The 10,383-nt window shown below is 42.1% G+C and overlaps 1 protein-coding gene across 1 annotated transcript; it reads right to left on the bottom strand.

The window, feature by feature from the left end:
* Positions 1 to 7,233: 7,233 nt before the first annotated feature.
* LOC122900467 (olfactory receptor 2B11) lies at positions 7,234 to 8,190 on the bottom strand. Its single transcript, XM_044239162.1, has one exon. It carries the CDS (start codon positions 8,188 to 8,190, stop codon positions 7,234 to 7,236), a length of 957 nt encoding a protein of 318 aa, XP_044095097.1.
* Between the last annotated feature and the right edge of the window lie 2,193 nt (positions 8,191 to 10,383).

Raw genomic sequence — 10,383 nt, 5'->3', positions numbered from 1 at the left:
TATCCAATCTGCAACCCTGTGCCATTTTATGGGTGCATTTAGGCCATTCACATTGAGAGTGATTATTGATAGATACGTTTTTATTGACATCGAGTTACCTTTGAAGTCTTTCTTTCTGCAGACTGTCTCTGTATTTCTGTTCAATGCTATTCTTGGGATTTTTCCTCTTTTATAGAACCCCCTTAATATTTCCTGCAGTGTCGGCTTGGTGGTTGCATAGTCTTTTAAGCCTTGCCGGTCTTGGAAACTCTTTATCTCTAGTCCATTTTGAATGTCAGTCTTGCTGGATAAAGTACTCTTGGCTGCATGTTCTTCTCATTTAGTGCCCTGAATATATCTTGTCAGCCTCTTCTGGCTTGCCAGGTCTCTGTGGACAGGTCTGACGTTATTCTGATGGGCTTCCCTCTGTAAGTAAGGAGCCCTTTGCCCTGGTGGCTTTCAAGAGATTATACCTACAATTATAATTCCTCAATTTGACTATCAGGTGTCGTGATGTTGTTTTGGAATGTATAATCTTGGGTGGAAACCGTTCAGCCCCTAGTACATGAACGCTGGTTTCATTCGCAAGATTCGGAAAATTTTCATGAAGGTCTTGTTCCACTATATTTCTAGACTTCTTTCTTTCTCCTCCCCTTCAGGGATTCCAATAATTCTGATGTTGGAACGCTTCATGGCATCATTTATTTCCCTGATTCTGCTTTCGTGGGATCTAAGCTGTTTGTTCCAGGCTTCCTCCTGATCCTTTCTCTCTATCTGTTTGGCTTCCAGATCACTAATTCTTTCTTCTGTCTCAGTTACCCTAGCTTTGAGAGAGTTTAGATTAGATTGGTACTCACTGAGAGCATTGTGAACCTCCTCGCTGGTAGCTTTAAGCTCTGCCCTAACATTTGAACATCCTGTCTGGTCGCTTTCAGTTTGGCCCTAATCAATTCTGTTTGGTCATCCATGGCTTTCTCCAACCTAGCTATTGCCTGGATAATTGTTAGCCTGAATTCTCTTTCCGACATATTGTCTATGTTGATAGCCGTTAGCTCTATTGCAGAAGGTCCATCCTCTGTATTTTTCTTCTGTTGGGCATTCCTCCTCCTAGTCATTTTGGTGGGAGAAGACTGAACAGATGTAGCTGGATGTATCAACTCTGGTGCAGTCAAGGTGCACCCTGGAACACTTCTGAGCAATCAGGTTCCCCAACCAAATGAGAGACAAAAGAAAAGAAAAAGAAAAAGAAAAAAAAAGGAAAAGAAGAAAAAGAAAAAAAAAAGAAAAAATAAAAGAGAGAGAGAGAGTGAGAGAGAGAGAGAGAGAGAGACAGGAAAGAAAGGGAAGATGAAAGAGAAGGTTCAGCCCAGATGGTCCCCAAGGTAAGATTTATGAAGTAGACCAACACAAAGAGATAAAAAGACTGATACAATTATATGGCAAGAGAAAGAAAAAAAAATATATATGCAAATAAAGAAAGCACCTCGTCAAAAAGAACCACAAGTGTAAAATTTATATGCTTTCCGGACAAACACAAAAAACACAGAAACACTGGTGGAAGAAGATGGGAGAGTTCTTATAAATTTCTAGTGTTTGTGAGGAAGGTTGTTTTAATTCTTCCTGGATGTATCTTGATATCTTTGTTAAAGGACTCAACTTTCCTAAGATAAAGGTGATTAAAAATTGTTTTCCCTATAGGGGTAGTAATAATTGGGAAAAGGGTTTACTTTGAAGTTAACTCTATATGAATATTAGAGGATAAAAATAAAAAGGATTATACTAGACTAAACTAAACTAAATTAAAAAAAAAGGAATTCAAAAAATAAAAATGCAAAAGAAAATATAGGTGTATGTATCAAAAAGTTCAGTTAGAAAGGTATTATGGAATTTGATGTACTGTACAGCTTGCTGTGATGGTAAATAGGTTAAAAAAAATTACCTATGTGTAAAAAAAAAAATATGAGCTGGAATAGTGGAAACGAGTGAACAATACAAGTTTTCCTATGAAGTATTGGTAGTTCTCTTGTAGTCCTTTTTTTTTTTTCTTTCTTGGTTTGTTTTCTGGGGGAGTGGCCTGCCACGTGGGTTGTCAGTTAATGATGTTTCCTGAGTTGAGTCCTCCTGCCCCCCTCAAGGGGGTGGGCTCTGGGGAAACTCGTTTTTTTTCAGGCTTTTGTTCTCTGACAGTTCTTTTGCTTGTTCGCTTTTTTCCCTCTGACGTTGACCGCCTTTGATGGTTTTTGTAGTATTAGAAGAAACCAAACCGCACCCTGAGCTCCCTCTCAGAGAGAAGCCTCAGTCTGGGTGCAGAAGCTGAATAAATTCCCCCTTGGCCGCTGGCAGAGCAGGTTCCAAGTTGCAGACCCTGGGGGTGCAGGATCTTTTGCTTGTACCCAGAGCCAAGGCAGTGGCAGCTGTCTGTGAGCTCCCGACCACCAGAGAGGTTCCAAGCAGCGATCGCACATTGAGATTTTGCTGCCGGCCTGGGCTGGGGGTGCCCGGCTTCAGAGGTGGCTATGGGTCGGGCGCGCGTTGGGGCACTGAGATCAGGGCGCTGGTCCGTAAGCCCCAGGTTGGGCTTCTGAGCGCCTCTGTCAGGGGAAGAATTTCGCGCGCGTGCAGTTTAGGCTTTGAAACAATGGTGCGGGTCAAGGAGCGCCGGTGGGGCCTCAGTAACCCAGGGGAGCTCGAGGGACGTGTGCGCACATCTCAAGCTTTGTGGTAGGGCTAGCGTGCGTTCTGCAGACCAGTGCGGCTCCCATTCCTTCACAGGAGCCGGAACCCACGCGCTCTGGGGCGAGCTGGCAGCTGAGGGACCAGGAGCTGGTTTTCTCCGCCGCACTCTCTCTGCCTCCGCACCGGGGAGGCCGTCTGGGACCGGGGACTTAAGCCCCTGTCCCTAGCTGCCCGGATTCCCACAATTTCCACCCCCCCGCGATCCTTTGCTCTTTTGGAGTGCTTTCAACCAGTCTCCAAGTTAATGCTGGTCCCTAGACGCAGGGCACTCTCGCTCGTATTGGGGTATTACTTTCCCACCGGTCGCCTCTGGTGGCTCCCTCCCCCTTTTGTTTATCTTTCAATATCAGTCCGCTGTTCCCATTCCACTTTACCTGCTCACTGGCGTCTTCTGCCCCTGTAGAGATCCAGACGTGTATAATTCTGATCTCAGGCTGATTTCATGGGTGATCAGAGTTCTTTGGTAGGTAATCAGCTCACTTTGGGGTACCAGCTGAAAAGGCGCCTCTTCCTACTACCCCGCCATCTTGTCCCCCCCTTATCAGGTTTTCTTGAGGAAGATGTTGGCTTTCTTTTTGTTGACTTGAAGAACTATCTACTCAGGTTGGACACCTTGAGAAGGTGGATGCCGGGCCATTTTTGACTAGAGCATCCAATAAAGGACTTTTAAAGATCTTGGCTTGAGTTTCAACCAGTTATCACATCATCTCTAGTGATCATGGGTCTAATTATCACAAGAAACAATTTAAAAGATTTTGTAGCTAAAAGCAGTACGTGGTGCCGGGAAATAGTTAAGTTATTCAAAGAATGCTACCTTTCTTGTAAGAGTAATTTAGAAAAAGGGGGGGGGGAGATTCTAGGCTTTTGTAAAATTTGCCTTGCTGAAACAGTGCCCTCCACTGCTAGAAACCTTTTTCTGCTTACTCTCATTTTTTTGTGGTTTGAGCTCAGTGACAAGGAGTATGGTGTGGATGAAGCTGGATAATGACTAATTAATAGAATTAGGAATTTGCACAAATGGTAAATAGAGCATTATGATTATTTTAAGTTTTATTAAATGTTTTCCCTTTTTTTCTTTTTGACATGATTAAAAAAAATTAAATATCCTAGAAATGTCTTTAAGGTAATGTCAATTTTAGCTCTCTTAACCTTTGGCCAAAGAATTCAGGGCTTTCTGGCTAACTTCAGTGTGATAAATATTTATCAAGCGCTGCTCAATTCCTTGAGTTGGAAACATGATTTTAAACATCTAAGACAGGTACAGAATTTGCCAAATGTAATTGAGTCTATTCTTCTTATAGAATAAAAAAGGCTTTCTGTTGTCATTGTCGCACAAAGTCTAAGTTACTATGGGTGGAAACACAGCACCTGTGGGGTTCAGTCAGGGGTGAAGACAATCCTCTGTGGGTGTGAAGCTGGCACGTTTCAGCCTTGTACCAGCTAGCCCTATGGGCAACAAGAAGCTGTGCATAGTCTGTCTGAAAGCCTCCTGTAGCTCCTGCAGCTAAGTGATTGTATGGTAGCCTTTGCATTTAACAAACTGACAGGAGCCTTTTTCTATCTAAATACTGTGTGATAGATAATTTTAGCTAGCCATATATTGTGTGCATGAGGTTCATAAAGACTTTTCAATCATTCATTTCCATTTATCAACTGAAATTTTGTTTAGTATGTGATTTCTTTTTGGCACTGGTGGCAATTCATCATGGAGCATATTAAAATTAATTTGACTCACCCCCTCAAAAATAAAAAAAAAAAAAAGAATCTCTTTATATTCATAGTACAGAGCAATAGATTTCCAAAGTTTTCCTGGCAAAGTGATACTTTTAGAAAAGTACCTGAAAAGCACACACCTTATCCTGTTTTCTTCATGAGTATTTCTCAGATTTTTCCACAAAGTATTCAGAAAAGCAGAGGACAGTGAATTTCAGAAACCTTACCATAATATAGAACAGTGCATCAAAGCACACAAAGTATTTGAAACTTTGGGTTTTATGATAAAAATTTACCTACATTTTTCTATCTATTCTCTCTGTTTATTATAATGAAAGCATGCTTTCATTTAATTATCAGTTCAATTATTTAAATATCTTCTCAAGCATCAAATAATATCTATGCTTCTGGAAAATTTGTCATGTTTACTTGTGCTTTTGTGTAACTCTTATGTAGAATATTCTGGGGTCTCTGGTGTTCCAGCTGCATGCCAAACCATCCCCAAACTCAGTAGCTTGGGATAACTCACCATTTTGCACGTTGGGAATTTGGGCAGAGCTCAGTTGCGAGGTTCTTTGATTCTATGCTGTGTCTACTGAGGTCACGGTGTCTTATTGAACTAGTGGGTAGGAGGGGCTCAGAGAGCCCCACTCAGGTGTGGTAGAATTGGTTGGAAGCCTGGCAGAGGAAGGATGGCAGGTGATAGTGTCTACCCACAGTCTTCCCAGCACGGCTACCTAAGGGCAGTTAGCCTTTCTACCTGGTGACTTACAGACCCAGACTGACTGTGTTAACTGCACACTGCCAGATTTCCTTTGCTCTTGCCTTGGAAAGTCTAAAATATCACTTTTACCTCATTTTAATAAGAAGTACTTTGAGATCATCTTTAATCTAGCACACCTGTTTTGAGAAATATAGTCTTCAGTTCTCTCAAATGTGTTCTAAAATTAGGTCGGATCTGTACATAGCTGTATGTGCTGACTGATGTTTCTGCATCCATGCCAGATTGCTCTCGTTGAATTGTGTCCTGGACCTGTGCCATTAGGAAAAGTAAGGAGAGAAAGTTCTTATGCACTATTATGCATGTCACTAAGGTAGTTCTAAAGGGCTTTTAGTTATTACCTGGGGAAGGCAACCCAGGGAAAAATTTCTTTGTGGTTGTGAAAATGGGAAGAGTCATGATTCTTCTACATTTCTTAAATCAAATGCAATAGCTTTGCAATCTTTATTTTCTTTTTGCCTTTACTATCAAGAAAACTTCTTCAATTTTCCTTTTGTCCTAATTGTCATATGGCTGCTGCTGCTGTTGTTGTTGTTATTATTATATTTATTTTCTCTGCTAGGTTATGTTAGTATCTGGGATATGTATGACAGCAGGATAAAAATGAATAAGTTAAATATAAATAAATACAAAATATGACAAAAATGCAAATACAGAGTCTTAGTATTGTGGCCTGTTCTACTAAAGGAGGCAGTCAGTATGAACGTTAGTACTGGTCTCAGTTCCAACAGTTACTAGAACAACCATGACCACGTTACCACTCCAATAACCAAATTCTTACATGACAATGGAAAAATATGAAAGTGTTTACCTCCTGGGGATATTTTAAACAAGATAGCATACATAAATACACTTAATCTAGTACCTGCATCTTGGAAGCCTTCTACAAATGTTAGCTGTCACGATGACTTTGAACTTATTATTTAAACTTATAGTGTCCTTAAATTTGATTGCATTTATATCTTCTATTCTCAACTAGATATTCTTTGTTTAGGTATTATGCTATTTTGGTTTATACTCATAAATCTAATATAGAGTCTTATGCATGCCATAATCTATGGCAGCAATGCTCACAATAGCCAAACTATGGAAAGAATCCATATGTCCATCGACAGATGAATAGATAAAGAGGTAGTATATATATGTATATATATGATGCAGTATTACTCAGTCACCAGGAAAAGATGAAATCTTTCCATTTGCAACAACATGGATGGAACTAGAGGGTATTGTGCTAAGCGAAATAAGTCAATCAGAGAAAGACAATTATCATATGATCTCACTCATATGTTGAATTTAAGAATTAAAACAAAAGATCATAAGGGAAAAGAGGAAAAAGTAAAACAAGATGAAATCAGAGAGGGACACAAACCATAAGAGACCCTTAGCCATAGGGGACAAACCGAGGGTTGCTGGAGGGGAGGGGCTAAGGGATGGGGTAACTGGGTGAAGGATATTAAGGAGGGCATGTGATGTAATGAGCACTGGATGTTATATAAGACGGATGAATCATTAACCTCTACCTCAGAAAGCAATAATGCATTATATGTTAATTAATTGAATTTACATAAAAATAATAAAGAAAAAACAAAAAAATGTGGAGACAAATTTATTATCATATCAGATTATGATTCAGTTTCACATTATGTATCCTTAGCAGTAATGAAAATGGAGGAGGAAGATTGGAAAGAGACAAATGGGAGAAAAATAAGAAAAAAATAGGAAGATGAAAAGGGGCAAGAATTAGGAAACTAGAAATGTAAATAATTTGACAAATAACTTATTGAACACCAATTCTGTTTAAACGAATCCTAAAAACAAATGGCCTCTGAGAACAAAGACTATTGGGAGGGGTGGGGTTTTAGGCACCATGACCACACAGAAGGTGAAATGTTGGGACAGTGACTTGGGAGGGTCTTTCAAATCTCTCAAAACACCTGTGCTATTTGGGTGTCGACTCCTTCAGCACACAACACGCTTGCCCAGGCTTCTGTCACCAACAGGGACTGCCATGTCTCAGAGCCTCATCTCCTGCAGAACCTCCAGGTCCTTGACATGAGTCTCCTCAGAGCTCCCTTCACATCCTTATTCCTCAGGGTGTAGATGAAGGGGTTGAGAGTGGGGGTGATTATGGAATAGAAGAGGGAGATAAACTTGCCCTGCTCTTGGGAGTAGCTGGAAGGGGGCTGCAGGTACATGTAGATGGCAGGCAGGTAGAAGAGGGAGACCACCACCAGGTGGGAGGAACAGGTTCCAAAGGCTTTGTGCCTTCCCCTGGAGGACTGGATCTTGAGCACTGCATGGGCGATGAAACCATAGGAGAGAAGGATGAGGGCTAGGGGCACCAGCACAAAGAAGGCCACCAGCACAGCCAGCGTAGCATCATTCACAGTGGTGTCTGCACACGACAGCTTGATCATGGCTGGCACCTCACAGAAGAAATTGTTCAGCACCTGCCGCCCACAGAAAGGCAACTGCACTGTAAGCACCACCTGAGCAAGGGAGTTTCCAAAGCCGCTGAGCCAGGCCACAGCCACGAGCTGCTGGCAGAGAGGGTGGTGCATGATAATGGCATATCGGAGGGGCTGACAGATGGCCACATAGCGGTCCAGGGCCATGGCGGCCAAGATGATGCACTCAGTGCATCCCAGCCAGTGGAAAATGGCGTACTGCACCGTGCAGCCACGATAGCTGATGGTCTTCCTGGAGCTGCCCATGTTGACCAGCATCTGTGGGACTGTGGTGGTGGTATAGCAGAGATCCAGGAAGGAGAGATGTCCGAGAAAGATGTACATGGGGCTGTGGAGCTGGGAATCCAGCTGGGACACCAAGATGATAGCGATGTTTCCCAACATGGCCAGAATGTAGGACACCAGGAGAACCACAAAGAGGGGGGGCTCCAGCCATGGCCTGTCAGAAACACCGAGAAGGATGAAGTCCTTAGGGAGATCCTCCAAGAAGCTCTGGTTGTCACCTCTCATGCTGAGGCATTCTCTGGAGCCTGTGATGAGTCAAAGTGAATGAAACCTGAGAATAGGAATCAGTTGCCTTCATAATGGCTGTGCCTGAGCTTTCCTAGAGTTGCATCCTGTCTTACCTCTGTGGAGACCCTGAGATGTGGGGGAGTCAGAACCAGGAGGCAGAGCAGCTGCCCATGTGTTTTGCTCTGCTTCCTGCTCTGTGACCTTGACTATGCCATTTATTCTTTCTGGAATTCAATTTTTGCACCTGTGACGTGGGAAGAAATTACTTGTCAAGTTCTGGGGATGATAGAGCAGTATGATGTTCATTAAAATGTATCAAAAATAAATAAAAAATTTCTTCTGGTTTGGTCAAAGTCTGCTACATCCCCCATCACCATTAAAATGTTTGACTTCTCTCTGCAAACTAACTGACACGGAGTTGACCACTTTTTGGTTTTCTTGCTTTGCCTTTTGGAAGTGGTGATAGGAGGGAAGTGAGAAATGGCATCAAGCAGGATAGGAGCACACTCAACTCACCTGCTAAGGTTTACAACCTGGTTTTGTCAACATGAAGAGATGCTCTCTGGTTTCCTGAACATGCTGATCTCTCTCCCAGGGCCTTTTACATGCAGGCAGCACTATCATGCACCTTGCAGTAAAAAAAAAAAGTACAATCCAAGATCCTCTGAGACCCTGGAGTGAAGAAGCTAAGTCACTTCGGCTGTTGATTTGGTCATGGCACCTAATAAGATCCCAGAGCATAGGGGTTTGAACACCGGGAGAAAGACCCAGGATGTGTAAGAACCACAGCCCTTGGAGCTGTCTCTGAAGGATCAGACTGCCTCTAGAGCTAACATTTATGGGACAGTTTGATGGACATTTAGGTTTCCTGCACAACTTTGTTGCGAAGCAGCTTTTACAATCACAAAACACAGCTGATTTAATTTTTGGACTCTGTAGCTTTTGGAAAGCAACTGGGTTACCACTTGCTGATTCATGGGTCCCTTCCACTGAGGTCCATCAGCCCCAGGGCCTATACTCTTCCTAGGACTGCAAACCCTCAAGTTTATGACAGCAATGATATAGTGCACGAAAAGACTGAGAAGGATTCATCCTTAGTTCCTTATTTGCTGCTTTATGCATAAACCATAAAATTCATAGAAATCTCTTCAGTGCTGCTGCAATAAACAAGGGCTGTCCTTCCCTCCAAGTCTTGCATTCTTAAGAGCCCTGGTGTTACTTGAAAACAGTCCCAACTCTGGGGTTGCAATGGATACCTAAGTGCAAATGACATTTCTCCCTCTGTTGTTTAAAAACTACATACACTTTCCAATATTCTTGTGGAACACCCAGTTATTACACTTCTGTAATATGGAAACTATGTCTTGGGTGACTCTTAGAGAATAAAGTTATTTTATCTCTAAAGGAAGCTCAGGACACATTTTCGATTCAGTGAGCTGGGAGGGGCAAAATCAGGCTCGTCCACCTTTCAAGATGAAAAGCACTCACGCTATTTCCCTTTCTTAGGTCTCTGATTCCAAAGTTTCTTCTCAGCCAGCATCTATACTGGATAAGAAAGGGAAATGTTGCAGGGCTAGTAGGAAAGATATATAAGGTTAGTGGAACGAGGCATGACACAGGGTAGGTATGGCGCTCACATTAAATAAGGAATGCAAATCATGAAACACTCACTATGAGCTAGATGCTATAATCACTTGGTGCTTTCATGGCCCAGTAAAGCGGAAGTTTTTACCTCCATTTTGCTGTTGGCAGAGTGGCTTGGAGAAGATGACTGTCTGCTATAGATTACTTACATAGTAGCACATGGTAAAGCCAAGGGTGAAAGCTAAGCTCTTGCTCTTAACCATTATTCTCTGTAGTATTTTGCCTTTAAAAATCACTTTGCTAGCTCTTAATCTCACAAAACAAACTGAGGGTGGCCGGGGAGTGGGGGTAGGGAGAGGGTGGTGGCTTATGGGAAGGCACGTGCTATGGTGAGTGCTGTGAAGTGTGTAAACCCAGCAATGCACAGACCTGTACCCCTGGGGCTAATAATACATTATATTTTTTTAAAAAATTTAAAAAAAGTCACTTTGCTAGACTGATGAGTCACACACCTATACCCCTGAAACAAATAATACATTATATATTAATAAGAAAATTTAATCAACAAAATAAATCAATATATGTAATCAAAGAAACCTACAAAAA

This window comes from Neovison vison, chromosome 1, assembly GCF_020171115.1.
Source record: "Neovison vison isolate M4711 chromosome 1, ASM_NN_V1, whole genome shotgun sequence".
Classification (NCBI taxonomy): Eukaryota; Metazoa; Chordata; class Mammalia; order Carnivora; family Mustelidae; genus Neogale; species Neogale vison.
This window is presented reverse-complemented; position numbering and strand designations above follow the sequence as displayed.

Coding starts and splice junctions, on each gene's coding strand:
- LOC122900467 (XM_044239162.1), bottom strand. CDS start 8,190: ATGAGAGGTGACAACCAGAGCTTCTTGGAGGATCTCCCTAAGGACTTC.